Source organism: Aethina tumida, chromosome 2, assembly GCF_024364675.1.
Source record: "Aethina tumida isolate Nest 87 chromosome 2, icAetTumi1.1, whole genome shotgun sequence".
Taxonomy (NCBI): Eukaryota; Metazoa; Arthropoda; class Insecta; order Coleoptera; family Nitidulidae; genus Aethina; species Aethina tumida.
Window position 1 is genome coordinate 8,381,155 of NC_065436.1, and position 17,821 is coordinate 8,398,975.

At 26.3% G+C, this 17,821-nt stretch overlaps 2 protein-coding genes across 6 annotated transcripts in view; one reads left to right on the top strand and one right to left on the bottom strand.

Annotated features, from left to right (window-relative positions):
- LOC109605890 (tubulin polymerization-promoting protein homolog) overlaps positions 1-17,821 on the top strand; it is a 166,181-nt gene that overhangs the window by 93,266 nt on the left and 55,094 nt on the right. Inside the window, exon 1 of one of the 3 annotated variants that reach the window (XM_049962427.1) lies at positions 2,638-2,649. The exons of the other annotated variants lie outside the window; for them this stretch is intronic. The gene's annotated coding sequence lies outside the window, so the exon portion shown is untranslated. Of the gene's footprint in view, positions 1-2,637; positions 2,650-17,821 lie in introns of those variants that run through there. 3 annotated transcript variants of the gene reach the window in all.
- The window catches only part of LOC109603335 (uncharacterized), a 52,811-nt gene that overhangs the window by 29,478 nt on the left and 5,512 nt on the right, over positions 1-17,821 (bottom strand). For all 3 annotated transcript variants that reach the window (XM_049962415.1, XM_049962416.1, XM_049962413.1), the window contains exon 2: positions 12,886-12,992. In XM_049962415.1, the coding sequence (XP_049818372.1) occupies positions 12,886-12,992 (107 nt within the window). The remainder of the gene's footprint in view (positions 1-12,885; positions 12,993-17,821) is intronic.

The following is a 17,821-nucleotide window of genomic DNA, read 5'->3' on the forward strand; positions in this document are numbered from 1 at the left end:
ATTAATTATTTTAAAACCCTAAACAAATATCCAACAATTTATTACAACAACAAATAAAACTATTATGAAGATTCAACTTAGATAAAATCAAAGTTCCTCGTCTATTTTACAGTGGAATATATTGAACAATGTTGAGGGAGTACAAAATCTATCAATTTAACCGAAATTCAATCAGTGACCTTAAAATGTATGATGCTTTAGTAATAAAGTAGTACCAAAAATTGAGAAAGTACAAAAGTCTACTTTTGTACTGGAACCACTATAATTTCAATATTTAAATTATGATACACAATTTCAAAAATCTGTTGATTATTCATTTTATTTTAAAACATGAGATGTAATTTCTTTTATTAATAATGGATAAAAACTGGTTAAAACTGTCAACCTTCCTTAAGGAAAAAAGTTAAAAAGTCTCGCATCTCATAAGTAATTCCAAAATATTCTAATATAAAAGTATAATGTTATTTATAAACATATGTTTTATATAAAAATGATTAATTATTTTAAAACACCAAAAAAATCTAACAATTTATTACAACAACAAATAAAAGTATTATAGAGAGTTAACTGAGATAAAATAAAAGTTTCTCGTCTATATTTTAGTGGAATTTATTAAACAATGTTGAAGGAGTACAAAATCTATCAATATAACCGAAATTCAATAAGTGACTTTAAAATGTATGATGTTTTAGTAATAAAGTGGTACCAAAAATAGTGAAAGGACAACAGTATACTTTTATATCGGAATCACTATAGATTAAATATTTAAATCATGATATACACACAGATACACCAAAAACATCATGCTTTTATTAAAAATAAATAAAAACTGGTTAAAATTGTTAACCCCCATTAACGAAGAAATATCATAAATAGCTTTAAAAATATTCTAATTTAATAGTATAATAATATTCTAATACGCATTATGAACATATGTATTATATAAGAAAAGTTAACTATATTACATCATTAACAAAATATGCAATATACTAATAGTACCATTAAATATATTATGTATGGATCAACTTATTTGAAAAAGTTCTTGACTATAATTCTTGAATCATTTTATAATATATAACTTCTTTTTATTAAAATGAATGAAAATTTATTAAAATTTCTTAATGAACTTAATGTATTGTGCATTTGCAGTTTATTGATTAATAAATAAATATTACTACAAAAGATTTATCTTTTAAAAAATCTATAAAACTAATATGATCACACAGTTCGATTGTATGTTCAGTTATTCAGTAACTTATGGCTTGTCATTGAAATCGTTCCGTACGTGTTTGATTCCCGTTTGCAGTTCCGCACGACCGTACCATTGTCGATCAATAATACACCGTTGCACATTATGTCGCCAATTTCCAGTCGCTAGTTTTCATGGGCGTTTTACTAAATTACTTCCTAACCTATAGTTATTAATCAGTTATCAATTCACTGAACTTATTATTTGGTCAGGGTTAAAGTGACAAAATAAAGTACCGTACTATATTAATATTTAGATTGATTAAAGCAAATTTGAATATCCAGTTTATTTGTGCATGTTGTAATTAGTACATCTTGTAATTAAACAATTAATTAACAGACGTTGTGCATGAATCAATACCGTAACTTCCATTAAGAGTGATATTTATTGATAACAAACAAATAAAAATCCTGCCTCAATTTAATTACAGATGGATGATATTAATTAATTGCTAATTTCACAAACTGGTAAAAATCAATTACAAATTTTATCCATTAGCTGTTTTAGGTAAACTCACATACATATGAAACAATTATTCATGAAAGTGTGAAAATAAATTGAATAACATAATACAATTATTTAATATCACGTGTTGTTAAAATTTAATTTTAAAAGCAAACTAATGATTCAATTTTGTTTTTCGAAGTATAAAATCAGTAATTTGCATCAATATGTATCCATGACTAATCTGGTTGAAATTCATTTTATTTTAACCTTCAAACCAACTCTCGTGTGCATTTAATGATTAATTTACAAATTATTTATCTAACTAGGACTTGATTAAAATAATTATTTATAGTTAGAAATTTTGTTAATTTTAATTTAATTTAATCTTCTGTTGATTATTATAACTGAATAATTTTTAAAAGCGAAACTGAATCTGTCATGTACATTTAAAACTTGAAAGATTCGAGTATTACGAAATTGAAATACAATGGGAAGTTCTTGACAAATTCGAATTGGTATCACCCTTGACACCCTTGTAGTTGAACGCTGAAAGGAAGTGGCAGTTATAGTCTTTGAACAATGACATAATGTCCTGTCAGAAACAATTACTTCTCCAGGAGGCAAAGTTTCTGCGGAACTTTGGTATAAATTTATACTATAAATTTAATGAACAATGGCAAACTTGTGATTACGTCAAACTTTATTACTCACACTAATATTATATAAACCTACAAAAAATAAAAGTGAATCGACTAACTGAGACATTAGAGTTTTAGAGGGAATTAAAAGACATATCAGTATGAAATTTTGATTGCAGATATAACATGATATGATGTATTCTTCTAAAATATTTTCAATGCACCATCAAATATTGGCGTATTCTAAGTTCTAAGCAAAATACCCCAACCTATTGTAATTTAAGTCATTTTCCTATTTTCATTTGTTTTTATTAATAACTATAGTGTCGAATGATTAAATTAAGTAAAAATTTTATAGTATTTGATTTTATTATAATAGAAAATACAAACTTCCAAAAATATTACTTAAAGCTTCTAACTATAGTTTAATAGTTTTTATATTTTTTTCTGAAAATTGATATACTGGGATGGGATAAACTTTTGTAAATTATATGTACTATGAAGAATGTGTGAGGACTACTTCTGAATATATTAAAAATAAAGGAAATATTTTATAGAAATAAAAAACATTACTCTGCAACAGTAATCGAAATTTTATTGATTTATCTTTTAGTTTCATTACTCTGCAGCTGTAATCAAAATTTGATTGATATTTCTTCTAGTTTCCTATAAACTTCGAATAAATCAGGTAAATCACACTGTATATGTACTAAGAAGAACGTGTGTTTACTCGATAATGTAGTGAGATACTACTTCTGAATATATTAAAAATAAAGGAAATATTTTAAAGATATAATTATCATTACATTACTCTGCAGTTGTAACCGAAATTTTATTGATTTATCTTTTAGTTTCTGTACTCTGCAGCTGTAACCAAAATTTGATTGATATTTCTCTTAGTTTCCTATAAACTTCGAATGTATCAGGTGAATCACACTGTATATGTAATATGAAGTACGTGTGAGGACTCCATAATGTATTGAGATACTACTTCTGAATATATTAAAAATGCAGGAAATATTTTGGAGATATAATTAACATTACTCTGCAGCTGTAACCGAAATTTTATTGATTTATCTTTCAGTTTGATTACTCTGTAGTTGTATCCAAAATTTCATTGATACCTCTTCTAGTTTCCTATAAACTTCGAATGAGTCAGGTGAATCACACTGTATATGTACTACGAAGAATGTGTGAGGACTCCATATTGTAGTGAGATACTACTTCTGAATATATTAAAAATAAAGGAAATAGTTTAGAGGAATAATTAACATTACTCTGCGGCTGCAACCAAAATGTTGTTGATATATCCTTTAGTTTCATTATTCTGCAGCTGTAACCAAAATTTGATTGATATTTCTTTTAGTTTCCTATAAACTTCGAATGAATCAGGTGAATCACACTGTATATGTAATATGAAGTACGTGTGAGGACTCCATAATGTATTGAGATACTACTTCTGAATATATTAAAAATGCAGGAAATATTTTGGAGATATAATTAACATTACTCTGCAGCTGTAACCGAAATTTTATTGATTTATCTTTCAGTTTGATTACTCTGTAGTTGTATCCAAAATTTCATTGATACCTCTTCTAGTTTCCTATAAACTTCGAATGAGTCAGGTGAATCACACTGTATATGTACTACGAAGAATGTGTGAGGACTCCATATTGTAGTGAGATACTACTTCTGAATATATTAAAAATAAAGGAAATAGTTTAGAGGAATAATTAACATTACTCTGCGGCTGCAACCAAAATGTTGTTGATATGTCCTTTAGTTTCATTATTCTGCAGCTGTAACCAAAATTTGATTGATATCTGTTTTAGTTTCCTATAAACTTCGAATGAATCAGGTGAATCACACTGTATATGTAATATGAAGTACGTGTGAGGACTCCATAATGTATTGAGATACTACTTCTGAATATATTAAAAATGCAGGAAATATTTTGGAGATATAATTAACATTACTCTGCAGCTGTAACCGAAATTTTATTGATTTATCTTTCAGTTTGATTACTCTGTAGTTGTATCCAAAATTTCATTGATACCTCTTCTAGTTTCCTATAAACTTCGAATGAGTCAGGTGAATCACACTGTATATGTACTACGAAGAATGTGTGAGGACTCCATATTGTAGTGAGATACTACTTCTGAATATATTAAAAATAAAGGAATATTTTAGAGAAATAATTAACATTACTCTGCAGTTGTAACCAAAATTTTATTGATACCTCTTCTAGTTTCCTATAAACTTCGAATGAGTCAGGTGAATCACACTGTATATGTACTACGAAGAATGTGTGAGGACTCCATATTGTAGTGAGATACTACTTCTGAATATATTAAAAATAAAGAAAATAGTTTAGAGAAATAATTAACATTACTCTGCGGCTGCAACCAAAATGTTGTTGATATATCCTTTAGTTTCATTATTCTGAAGCTGTAACCAAAATTTGATTGATATCTGTTTTAGTTTCCTATAAACTTCGAATGAATCAGGTGAATCACACTGTATATGTAATATGAAGTACGTGTGAGGACTCCATAATGTATTGAGATACTACTTCTGAATATATTAAAAATGCAGGAAATATTTTGGAGATATAATTAACATTACTCTGCAGCTGTAACCGAAATTTTATTGATTTATCTTTCAGTTTGATTACTCTGTAGTTGTATCCAAAATTTCATTGATATCTCTTCTAGTTTCCTATAAACTTCGAATGAGTCAGGTGAATCACACTGTATATGTACTACGAAGAATGTGTGAGGACTCCATATTGTAGTGAGATACTACTTCTGAATATATTAAAAATAAAGGAATATTTTAGAGAAATAATTAACATTACTCTGCAGTTGTAACCAAAATTTTATTGATACCTCTTCTAGTTTCCTATAAACTTCGAATGAGTCAGGTGAATCACACTGTATATGTACTACGAAGAATGTGTGAGGACTCCATATTGTAGTGAGATACTACTTCTGAATATATTAAAAATAAAGGAATATTTTAGAGAAATAATTAACATTACTCTGCAGTTGTAACCAAAATTTTATTGATATCTCTTTTAGTTTCCTATAAACTTCGAATGAATTAGGTGAATCACACTACATATGTTCTACGAAGAACGTGTGAGGACTCCGTAATGTAATGAGATATTATTTCTGAATATGTTAAAGATAAAGGAAATATTTTAGAGAAATAATTAACATTACTCTGCAGCTGTAACCGAAATTTTATTGATTTATCTTTTAGTATCATTACTCTGCAGCTGTAACCAAAATTTAATTGATATCTCTTTTAGTTTCTTATAAACTTCGAATAAATCAGGTGAATAGTGTGATTCTACGAAGAACGTGTGAGGATCCCATAATGTATTGAGATACTACTTCTGAATTTATTAATTTGACTGTAACCAAAATTTTATTAATTTAGCTGTAAATATAATTTAATTAATATATTTTTAGTTTCCTATAAACTTCAAATGAATCAGGTGAATCACACTGTATATGTACTATGAAAAACGTGTGAGGACTGCATAATGTATTAAGATACTATATATAATATATTAATAATAAAAAAAATATTTTATAGAAATAATTAACATTACTCTGCAGCTGTAACCAAAATTTAATTAATATCTCTTTTAGTTTGTATATGTACTATGAATAACGTATGAGGACTCCATAATGTATTGAGGTACTATTTCTGAATATATTAAAAATAAAAGAAATATTTTAGAGAAATAGTTAACATTACTCTACAGCTCATCACACTGTATATGATGAACGTGTGAAGACTACATAATATATTGAAATATTACTTCAGAATAAATTAGATATAATTTGGTATTACAAATAACAGAACCACGACGCATTAAATTAATGTAAATACTTTAAATCTTAAATATTTGAAGTTAAAAAGTATGAAGTTAAAATCATATTCGTCTATTTATGAATTAGCATTGTCAGTCTTCCAAATCGCCGTCCAGTGGAAGTCCGTCTGGCTCCGTTGCCAAAAACGTGTAACGTTTCTAGGAAATTTATCTTGCTCAACTAACATTTTACAGGTACGTATCAACTTATACATTTATGTATACACTTGGCGATCGATGTAATAATAATAGTCGTCACGTGATCAGGGAAACTGATCTCCCGTAGTAATTAATTTTCCTTAAACAGACTCTGTTAAATTGACTCCAGACTAACACGTAATGTAATTTATTAATATAATATACCGATCGAAAAGTGTTTGAGCCGACTACATTTTGAGAGAGACACCAGACATGACAGAGACAGTGGAAGTCTGCAAGTATGTATAAATTGTCTCTCTCAAAATTCAGTCGAAACAAACGTTTTTCGATTAATATGTTGAATGTCATAACACTTATATTTAAAAAAAATTATATTTCCTTTGTAAATTATATTAAATTAAAAAAAAAACTTTGGTATTTTTTATTATTGGTTTAATGAAGTTATTTCCAAAATATTAAAAATTATCAAAATGTGACGATAATAAAATTTATATAATAATAAAAAATATAAACTTCCATCCTCCACCTTCAAAAAATTATTCAAATATATAGCCTAAAAAATTACGGTATAAGTCAAAAATTATATAATTTGGTTTACGAGAAAAAAACTAAGGAAAAAATAAGATACCTTGAACGGTTTATTAACATACATAGATTTTTTCAAAATAGAAATAAAGCCTTTCAAATTGTCGGATTTGGTCTGGAACGGCCCACATACAGTAAGTAGTAATAGTAAGTACTAGGTACTATATAATAATGCACACTCAACAAACATATGGCACAAACACACGATTATCTTTTATTAGAATAAATAACTGTAAAAGTATATTACTTAAGCATTTATCTTATTCATTATGAATGACAATATTCATTAATAATATAAATCCGTTACATTTTATTATTTGGTAGAACATAATGCGAATTTGACGTACTTACAAAACCTGTAAGTTCAGTATTAATATCAGCAATTTTGATTATATATAGAATGATTCACATAACTGATGATTAGAGAGAAATAAAAGATGAACACAGTTGAAACTATAGTATTTTAAACAGAATTCCTACGTTTCCTTGTTTTTGAGACGTTTAATTTATTTAAAAGTGTCCTATGAAGAACCATTAATAGCATTCTAAAACATTACATACAGTGTTTGGTATTTCTGTTAACTTTTTTCCTACTTTAAATGCCAAATAAAATTTCAATTATACATTATTCAACACAAAATTTAATTCTCTATTGAAATCTTATGCATACCTATGATTCAAATGAATATTTAGAGAGATGCAAAGGATGTTTGGTATTTTACATTAAATTTTTTATCACTTTAAATGCCAATAACTTTTTTATATTAAATGGAACCACCATAAAATTAAACATTAATATGAATAAATAGACTTTTCTGAATACTTTTACACAAAAGATATAGAACATGACAAAAGACTTCAATAAGAAATTTAAAAAATATATATTTAAAACCCCATTTAATAATATAACATACATGAGTCAAATGAGAATTTTTCATTTATCTATATAGGATGGGTTTCAACGTAACAATAGAGATAAAATTATGCGTCAGAGGGAAAATTTTAAACCAAAAAAGTCATTGATATTTTTAGTATTATTAATTGAGCTGTAAATGGCAAAATATAAAATAGAAAATAATGTAATTAAAATTTATATATCAATTTTATTTCTGTATAAACATCTAACAAATATCTTAGATGAATCCTTCTGTGTATTTGGATATTAACTTCTTTTCATTGTTTATTGTTAATTTCAGTCATAAATACATAATCTTTAATTTCTTATCTATATTGTTTATAAAAATTATAACGAATATCAAATTGTAAGGGTTTCTAAATGTAAATTATACAATCTACAATAAAAAATTAATAAAAAATATAGTATATCGATTCTTTTGACAATGGATATTACAATACAAATAGTACATAATAACATTAAAAATATATGACTAGATTCAGTCATGTGGTACAACGTTTTCCTGTCCAAGACCAATCGATCGAACCGGATAACAACATCCGGTATCGTTTCTTTAGAAATCAAGCAACAACAAGAACTGTATTTTTTACACCTCCACCAATTTATTGATTACGTGTTAAATACATTAATATTACTCTGATATAAATTGTAACAAAGTGAATAAATATTTCAAATTATATTAATAAATAATTCTTTGCTACATATAAAATGAAGTTTCAACCAAAATTAGTAACTGACTAAAAGGAGTGCTTTTATAATTCCATTTTTTTGAAGTAATTAATTCTTTTAAAATTGAGGAAGAAAATTAAAAATAGAATATTCCTTCTTTTCCTTTCCTTTCCCTTAATAATTAATCTTGGTATTTAAAATAAACAGACACATTTTTTGACGTGATATTCTAAAACTCATAATATTTTTTATTAAAAAATATTCTACTTATATCACAGCAAAAATTCACTTGTGTTTTTTTAGAAAAAAACTAATTAAAAATAAATCACATATTTTTTACTTATAATTCAAAAGATATACAAAAACATCTTAATTCATAGTATAAAAATGTTTTTGTGAAGTCTTCCATAATTATTTTGATATTCCAGATTGGTTGAGACATTTTCTATGAAGAAATTAAGATATATACAATAACAAATAGTGACTCAACGCATTAATTTTAACAATTGGATTAGTACTTGTTAAGATAAATTTAAAAATGCAGTTTGTTGTGTTGAGGTCTTATTAGCACCAACAATTAAGCTGTTTGTGAGAAGTAACACCCTAAATAAGTCAGTATTTGATATTTTCACATATTTTTTACTTATAATTCAAAAGATATACAAAAACATCTTAATTCATAGTATAAAAATGTTTTTGTGAAGTCTTCCATAATTATTTTGATATTCCAGATTGGTTGAGACATTTTCTATGAAGAAATTAAGATATATACAATAACAAATAGTGACTCAACGCATTAATTTTAACAATTGGATTAGTACTTGTTAAGATAAATTTAAAAATGCAGTTTGTTGTGTTGAGGTCTTATTAGCACCAACAATTAAGCTGTTTGTGAGAAGTAACACCCTAAATAAGTCAGTATTTGATATTTTCATGTATTTTTAACACTCTATTCTATGGTTTAGGCATACGTTAAATTCAATGGAGAACTAACTTAGTATAGTATCTCCATAAAAGGCTTCAATAAATTGTTTGAGTGCTAAAAATGTTATACGGACCTACGTTGCACCGTACGAGAAACCTTTTTTACGGCATGCACAGCATTCTATTGTCAATCTTGAGAGCTATTATTCATTAAAAACGAGAGTACTTGAACACACGCATTAAATTTTGTTGTACGGTATTGTTAGTCAAGATTCTATCGCTTTAGGTAACCGTAGCGTTCGCATCTCGTACGTTGAACTCCTCCGAACGTAATTACTCTTACACAGATATGAAATTGGTAAACAGCAATTAAGAGTCTTAGGTTAGTCAATAAAATATTTTGTATAAACAAGTGATATAAACAAATTAATATAAAAATGATTTGTAAAAAATATATTGTCTGTACTGTGTGTTAAAAGTTTTTACGATATTTTAAACCATTATATTTTTCATAACATAATTGTTTCTTCTTCTTTTCAATATTTTCTTACTTTTCAAGCCTAAAGAATCAGACAGCACAGATCAAAATCAATTCTTTCATTACTTGTTTGTACAGAGGGCACTTTTAGGTCCTCAAATATAAAAACTAATGGAGTAAATATGACAAATTTGTATACAAATTAAATGAAAATGACTTAAAATCATGATAATCATTTAAAGCTGTTTATATATTTTTAGAAATTTTTTAAGAATTGTTAAGAATTTAATACTTGCATAGGTGACACATATCCTTAAACATATATTTCCTGTACTCTCATTGAGATTACTTTCTTTGTATTAAATTTAGATTGTACATAGGGCTCTTTTATGAGTATTCTGAGAACACAAATGCATCTAGTACATTGCTTTGGACCAACACACTGAAAAAGTGTCTTATACTGCTTTTTCTTCCTGTAACTGAAACTTAATCAATCATAAACTTGATTTTTTATTAATGATAATTTATTTTTATTTTTTACATTATTATGCAATTACTGGTTTAATATTTAATTTATTTAAAAAATCAAGAGTGTCCTATGAAGAACCATTAATAGCATTCTAAAATATTACACACAGTGTTTGGTATATCTATTTACTTTTTTCCTAATTTCCTAATTTAACTGCCAAATAAAATCTCAATTATACATTATTCAACACAAAATTGATATCTTATGCATACCTATGATTCAAATGAATATTTAGAAAGATGCAAAGGATGTTTGGCATTTTCCATTAAATTTTTTATCATTTTAAATGCCAATAACTTTTTTATATTAAATGGAACCACCATAAAATTAAACATTAATATGAATAAATAGACTTTTCTGAATATTTTTAAATAAAACATATACTACATAACAAAAGATTTCAATAAGAAATTTAAAAAATATATATTTAAAATCATATAACAGTGACAATATAACATACTTGAGTCAAATGAGAATTTTTCATTTATCTATATAGGATGTGTTACAACGTAACAATAGAGATAAAATTATGCGTCAAGGGGAAAATTTTAACTAAAAAAGTCATTGAGCCATTTATATATTTGTGGAAACTTTGTAAAAATTGTTAAGAATTTAATACTTGCATAGGTAACAACATATCCATAAAAATATATTTCTTGTACTCTCATTGACATTACTTTCTTTGTATTAAATTTATATTGTACATAGGGCTCTTTTATGCGTATTCTGAGCCACACATGCATCTAGTACCTTGTATAGGACAAACACACTGAAAAATTGTCTTATACTGCTTTTCCTTCCCGTAACTGAAACTTAATCAATCAAAAACTTGATTTTTTATTAATGATAATTTATTTTTATTTTTTACATTTTTATGCAATTACTGGTTTGAACCAAATTCTTTTTTTTTTGTCATTAAATTTACAATATCAGTGATCAAAATTATAATATTATAGACATTCAATTGGGTTATTGAGAAGTGTTCGACGTGAGTTCATAAATATTACTCATCCAAACAAGTAGAGTCTATCTAAATGTTAGTCCAATAAAATACAGAAGATTAAATGAACATCTGAATTAGAATCAGATCAGGTCCTCAAATATAAAAACTAATGGAGAAATATGACAAATTTGTATAGAAATTAAATGAAAATGCCTCAAATCATCATTTAAAGCCGTTTATATATTTTTCGAAATTTCATAAAAATTGTTAAGAATTCAATACTTATATAGGTGTCAACATATCCTTAAAAATATATTTCCTGTACTCTCATTGAGATTACTTTCTTTGTATTAAATTTAGAGGTAGAAAAACAGAATTACAAGTACAGAAGAAAATTAAGTTATATTCCAGTTTAAAGAATAAAAACATAAAAAATATATTTTTTATGATTGTTCAATTGTCGGTTTTACAACTCATCATCTTTCTATCTTGTTTAAATGTAACGTCATGTCAATAAAATCATTTTTATGGGTGAGACACTGCCTCACCTGCCTCATCTGGGTAACCACCTCTATTTTGAACTAATATTTTAACTAATATTTTAAATTAAAAATAAAAACAACTAAAATATAAAAAAGAGGCAAAATTATTTGATTTAAACCAAAATCAACGAAAAGTACACTAGTAAGTACACTCAAAAATTTTTTATTCATTTTCTGTGATTCTAAATGCTCAAAAAATCAGAAATATTTTATATTAAATTTCTCTTAGTTATCTAAATTCTAAAGTTATAAAGTTGTACAATGATTTAAAATGTTAGTCCTTGTTTCACCTGTAATTTAAAAGAGTGAGTGTAAATTCATGTACTACATAAATATTACTGTTCACTGATGCAGCTGATGTATAAAGATGACGAATCTGTGTAGAAATTAGTTACACAAAAATGACGTAAGTCATGATTAAGTTTTTTTATGATTTTTTGGATGTAAAGGAATTGATAATTATGTAAGAATCGTTGAACATTTATTTTTAAAAATCTATACTGTAGGTGTCAATGAGTCCTTAAAAATACATTTCCTGAACTGAAAATAATCAAAGGAAAAAGTTATTTATATAATATTTATTAAATTAAATTATGGTAACTAATGATATTAATTCTCTTTTCGATATTATAGTTGGGGAAACAGTGTAAACTTTAATAAAGGTCATTCTTATATTAAAAAATCAATACATGACGCGATTAAAATCATATTTCTATAATTAACTTTTTATTTATTTATGTCCACACCATTGTCATTGCGGACAATCCGGAACGTTGTGTAAAAGAGCACGTCTGCCGCAGACGCTATAACGCAATCGGGGCACTTCCAAGCGACCGCATTTGTTCCGGTGCCAAAACAAAGAGGCGAAAACAAATAATCGCCGTTCGCAAACGATCGTAATTAATCAATTGTCACGACATTACCTTAAATCCATTCCGGCGCTGGCAGCAGAGACACCCGGCCAAAAACACGACGCTGCAGACGGTCAACAAAACTGCTACGAGTCCCGTAAGCAGTTGTGAGTGGGAATCTGTAACAGAAGATGTGTCGGTTAAAATAAGCCAACAGGAACCAGGCTGATAACGTTAAAATAGCCATTATTTATTGTTTATATGTCGTGGTTTACATTAACTAGTAACTAATTTTCTAAATAAGTTTTCTTTGCTTTGTTGCCTCCAACTAAAGTGGATGTATAAATAATACAAAAAATGTCAAACTTGTGGCAACAAGACAGCAACAAAAATTTGAATACCTAATTCTTCTCACAATTTTTACATATGTTTTGGTGGTGACAAGTAGTTCCAGACCAGATATATTATATATTTTTAGTTTGTTGCTTTTATTAATATCTAAGGAAATCACTGATATCTATACCCTTTTGTTGACTAGCAATATCGATATATTCTTGGTTCTTGATTAGTCCCCCATAAATGTGTAACAGGCCTACTCTACTCTATCAGTAGATTTAGCCTAATACCAAAGATTAAATGTATTTTCTCGTAAATATTTAATCTTTGCTAATACCATAAAATGTTTCGGTGGGCATAATACATTCAGAAATATTCTGCGTCTTATATATGGTACTCCATGTACACCAAGCACCTGAAATTTATCAATATTATAAAGTTTAATTAGAATTTAATGAAAATTATTGGTTAAACTTTACACAAATGTAAAATAGCTTTCTAGAAAATTAGACTCATTAACCACACCATGTTTGTATACACTCTGTGTAGAAATACTTCTAGAATACCACGGTGTCATTCGAACTATACATCATCCTTTTTCCAAGTTTTAAATAAAACGCAACAATTCAGTGTTTTCCCCGATTTCCGTTTATTGACATAATAATCTTAGGGTGACTCAGACATTTCGTAAAGGTTTGCAAATGTCAAAATCTCATTTTTTTTCATATTATTAACGCATCTCTGCATTTTCATTTTGATAAATGACATTCTACGATATTTATATAGAATAGTTATTTAATATATTTACTTATTCTTTCGTTTCTTTACTTATTCATTTATTTATCCAGTCATTTACCCACTTATTCATTTACTTATTTAGTCATTTATTAATTTATTTGTTTATTTATTTAACAATTAATTTATTTTCAACTATTTAATCAGTTAATCATTAAGTCATTAAATAATTTATTCATTTATTCACTTATTCATTTACTCATTTATTCATTTACTTGCTTATTCGTTTATTCATTTTTTCATTTATCCGTTTATACATTTACTCGTTTATTTGTTTACTCATATGTTAATTTATTCTTTTTTTTCGTTTATTCAGTTACTCGTTTGTCCATTTATTCGTTTATTTGTTTATTCATTTATTCATTTATTAAATTATTCGTTTATTAATTTATTCTTTTATTCGTTTATTTGTTTATTAATTTATTAATTTATTCTTTTATTCGTTATTTATTCATTTACTTATTCATTTGTTTATTTATTTATTCATTATATTATTTAGTTTTTATTTCGTTTATTCATTTAATCAATTACATTTAATTATTTAATTAGTTATTCATTTAGACATTTAATAATTTATTCACTTATTCATTTATTTATCTAGTCATTTACTCATTTATTCATTTATTAATTTATTCGTTTATTTATTTAACAATTAACTTACTTTTAACTATTTAATCAGTTAATCATTAAGTCATTAAATAATTTATTCATTTACTCATTTATTCATTTACTTGCTTATTCGTTTATTCATATATTCATTTATCCTTATACTCATTTGTTCATTTATTCCTTTTTTTCGTTTACTCATTTATTCGTTTGTCCATTTATTCGTTTATTTATTTATTCTTTTATTCGTTTATTAATTTATTCGTTTATTCGTTATTTATTCATTAACTTATTCATTCGTTTATTTATTTATTCATTAAATTATTTAGTCTTTATTTCATTTATTCATTTAATCAGTTAATTATTTATTCATTTAGACATTAATAATTTATTCACATATTCATTTACTTATCTAGTCATTTAGTCATTTATTCATTTACTTATTTAGTCATTTATTAATTTATTCGTTCATTTATTTAACAATTAATTTACTTTTAACTATTTAATCAGTTAATAATTAAATCATTATTTATTCATTAACTTTATTTGCTTATTGGTTTATTCATTTTTTCATTTATCCATTTATACTTTTACTCGTTTATCCGTGTACTCATTTGTTTTCGTAATTCGTTTATTCGATTATTCGTTTATTGGTTTATTCGTTTATTAGTTTATTCGTTTATTCGTTTATTCGTTTATTCATGATATTTATTAATATTTCAATATAAAACGTGTAACATTTGTATTTTTAATGGATAATTGAATTTGTCATTAGAATGTCGAAAATGATCAAATTTTTTAGAAATATATAATTTATAATAACATATAATGGTATATGTTAAGCTAATTAATATTGTCACTGAAAAATATATTGTAGAACATAAAGTGATCATTTAATTTAAAGACAAATTCCTTCAACTCTCTAAAACTTGGGAAGATATAATTGTTTATTCTTTTAAAAAATATACCTGTTTATTTGTTGTTACCATTTGTCAAAAAAAAGTAATTAAAAGAATCTCTATCAAGTTAACATTACCATATTTTTATGTTAAATAAAAAAAATTATCATCGATTGAAAACACAATTGATTGAAACATCCAGCTGCCCATTTTGTACAATCACCCTGTATATTTACTATTTACATGGTATCCGATAGCAAACTTTTTCCTCCAGTCGAGACATAATCTAATAAGACCACTTAATTTGATAATAAGGTTTCCAATTAGCATTTAATGAAGCTTTTGTAACTGCAGTTTTAAATTATTATTCCGCCGACTTTAGCAGTTAATTAAAAGACATAAAAAAGAAAAATTATTGCTGACGGTTGATTCCTTTCTCTAAGCAGCTTTTTGTAAATTAAAATGTCCACACCGTTCATTCATTAAATCGTATACTTAGATGTGTTATTAAATCGGTTCTTTAAAATTTTTTCGACTTTGGTTGGCTCTCAGATCACCATTGATCATAATTTTGAATTTGTGATGAAAATAACATTCTGACATGGATTTTTAGTGAGGGAAATTGATGTCATATTAAAAATGGCCTAACAAAGCAATATTATATATCAAAATCTCTAGTTTAAAATGTCTTATGTGTAAAAGATAACATTTTTACTATCATTATCTATGAGATGAGTGGACAACTTAAAACTTAAATAAAAAATCGATTATTTTATGGGATGCAAGGCGTATATTTGGCATATAAAATACCCCAATTTTCTGTACTGTATACACTTATTCGAAGTGATTAACCATTTAAATTCGATATGAAACAACCCTTACTCAAAATTATTTTTTCTAAGCAAAAATTCCATAAACCCAAACTCTGAAGCTGAGTGGAGAGTTTGACAGTAACTTTCATGCTCTTTTTAAATATCAAAAGGTTATTTTTTGAATCCAAAATTTTAGCTCATAAAAAGCCTTCAAATATAAATTATAACACATATATTTTTGGTTGTTTGTACATATCAAACAGCTCTAAATATTTTCGTGAAATGTGAAGGAGAAAAATAATTTTATTTGCCAAATGTGATGGTTTAAATGATGTTAAACACAACCTTACACTTTATAAATGTATCTAAATCTAAATGTTTATATAGTATCAGCAATTTCAGACTCATTAAAATGGATCGAGTGCTCAGAGACGTGCTGGGCATATTGTTAATTATTTATTATCCACTATTTGTTTATATATGTAAAAAGTCCTTTGTGTTATTAATTAATATGAGTAATATCATCCAATATCGTTCTATGTACGGATCGAATCATAAATAACTCTCGTCATTCATTCTATTGACGTTAATATTAATATATCTGACAGGTTAACAAAACGAAATGTTCCCAATTTAGTATTGATAATCACTGACAATATTGAATAAGATATTTTAAGTGTCGTAAGAATATTCGCAACATATTATTTTGAAATAAAATTTATATTTCATAAAATATAAATAGAATGAAAGTGGAACTCGTAAATAAAAGGTCAGAAATCCTGGAAAAAGTATTGGTTTCTCATTATTCCTTTCTATTTGCGTCGATTCGTAAGCTTGACCCTCAGACACAGATCCGTCAACGTTTTATCCAACCGATAAAATTGACAAATGTTAATTAAAATACCTATTTTATTTTTTTTTAACTGTTACAACATTATCGTTTTACTGTTATACTAAAGTTTATTCCTATAATAATATAATGCACATATGTAGAACTGTAACCACTCATCGAATCCACTGGTGCGATGATGTCTGATGAGTTACTACATGTATTTTTGCACACAAATTCGAATTTGCTAAATTCAATGAAATTTTATTTTGCTTTGTCCCATTTTCAACAACAATAGTACATACAGTGGTGAGCAGAGAAATAGCACACAATCCTAATGTTAATTAGGAACGGTATTAATAATTGACAGGTGATATCAACAAACTGACGAAATAATTGTTAAATTTTAAGTCGCCTTTGAGGACCATTTTTTTTTGTTCTAGACTATAATACTCGAAAAAATAGAGATACAATTCGAAATTTGCAGGAAATCCCTCATTTGGCTTTACCACCATACTCTCCAAACCTCAATCCCATCGAGCATACTTGGGACATGCTACAAAGAAGGCTTACGAATCACGTACCACCTCCAGAGACTCTTCAGAAACTTCGAGTATTGTTACCACAATTATGTTATAGGAAGAAGTAGTTCAAGCTCCACAAATGCCAATGATGGATATACGACTTATTAAAGCCCCATATTAAGCAATTTTGTATAAAATTAAGATAGT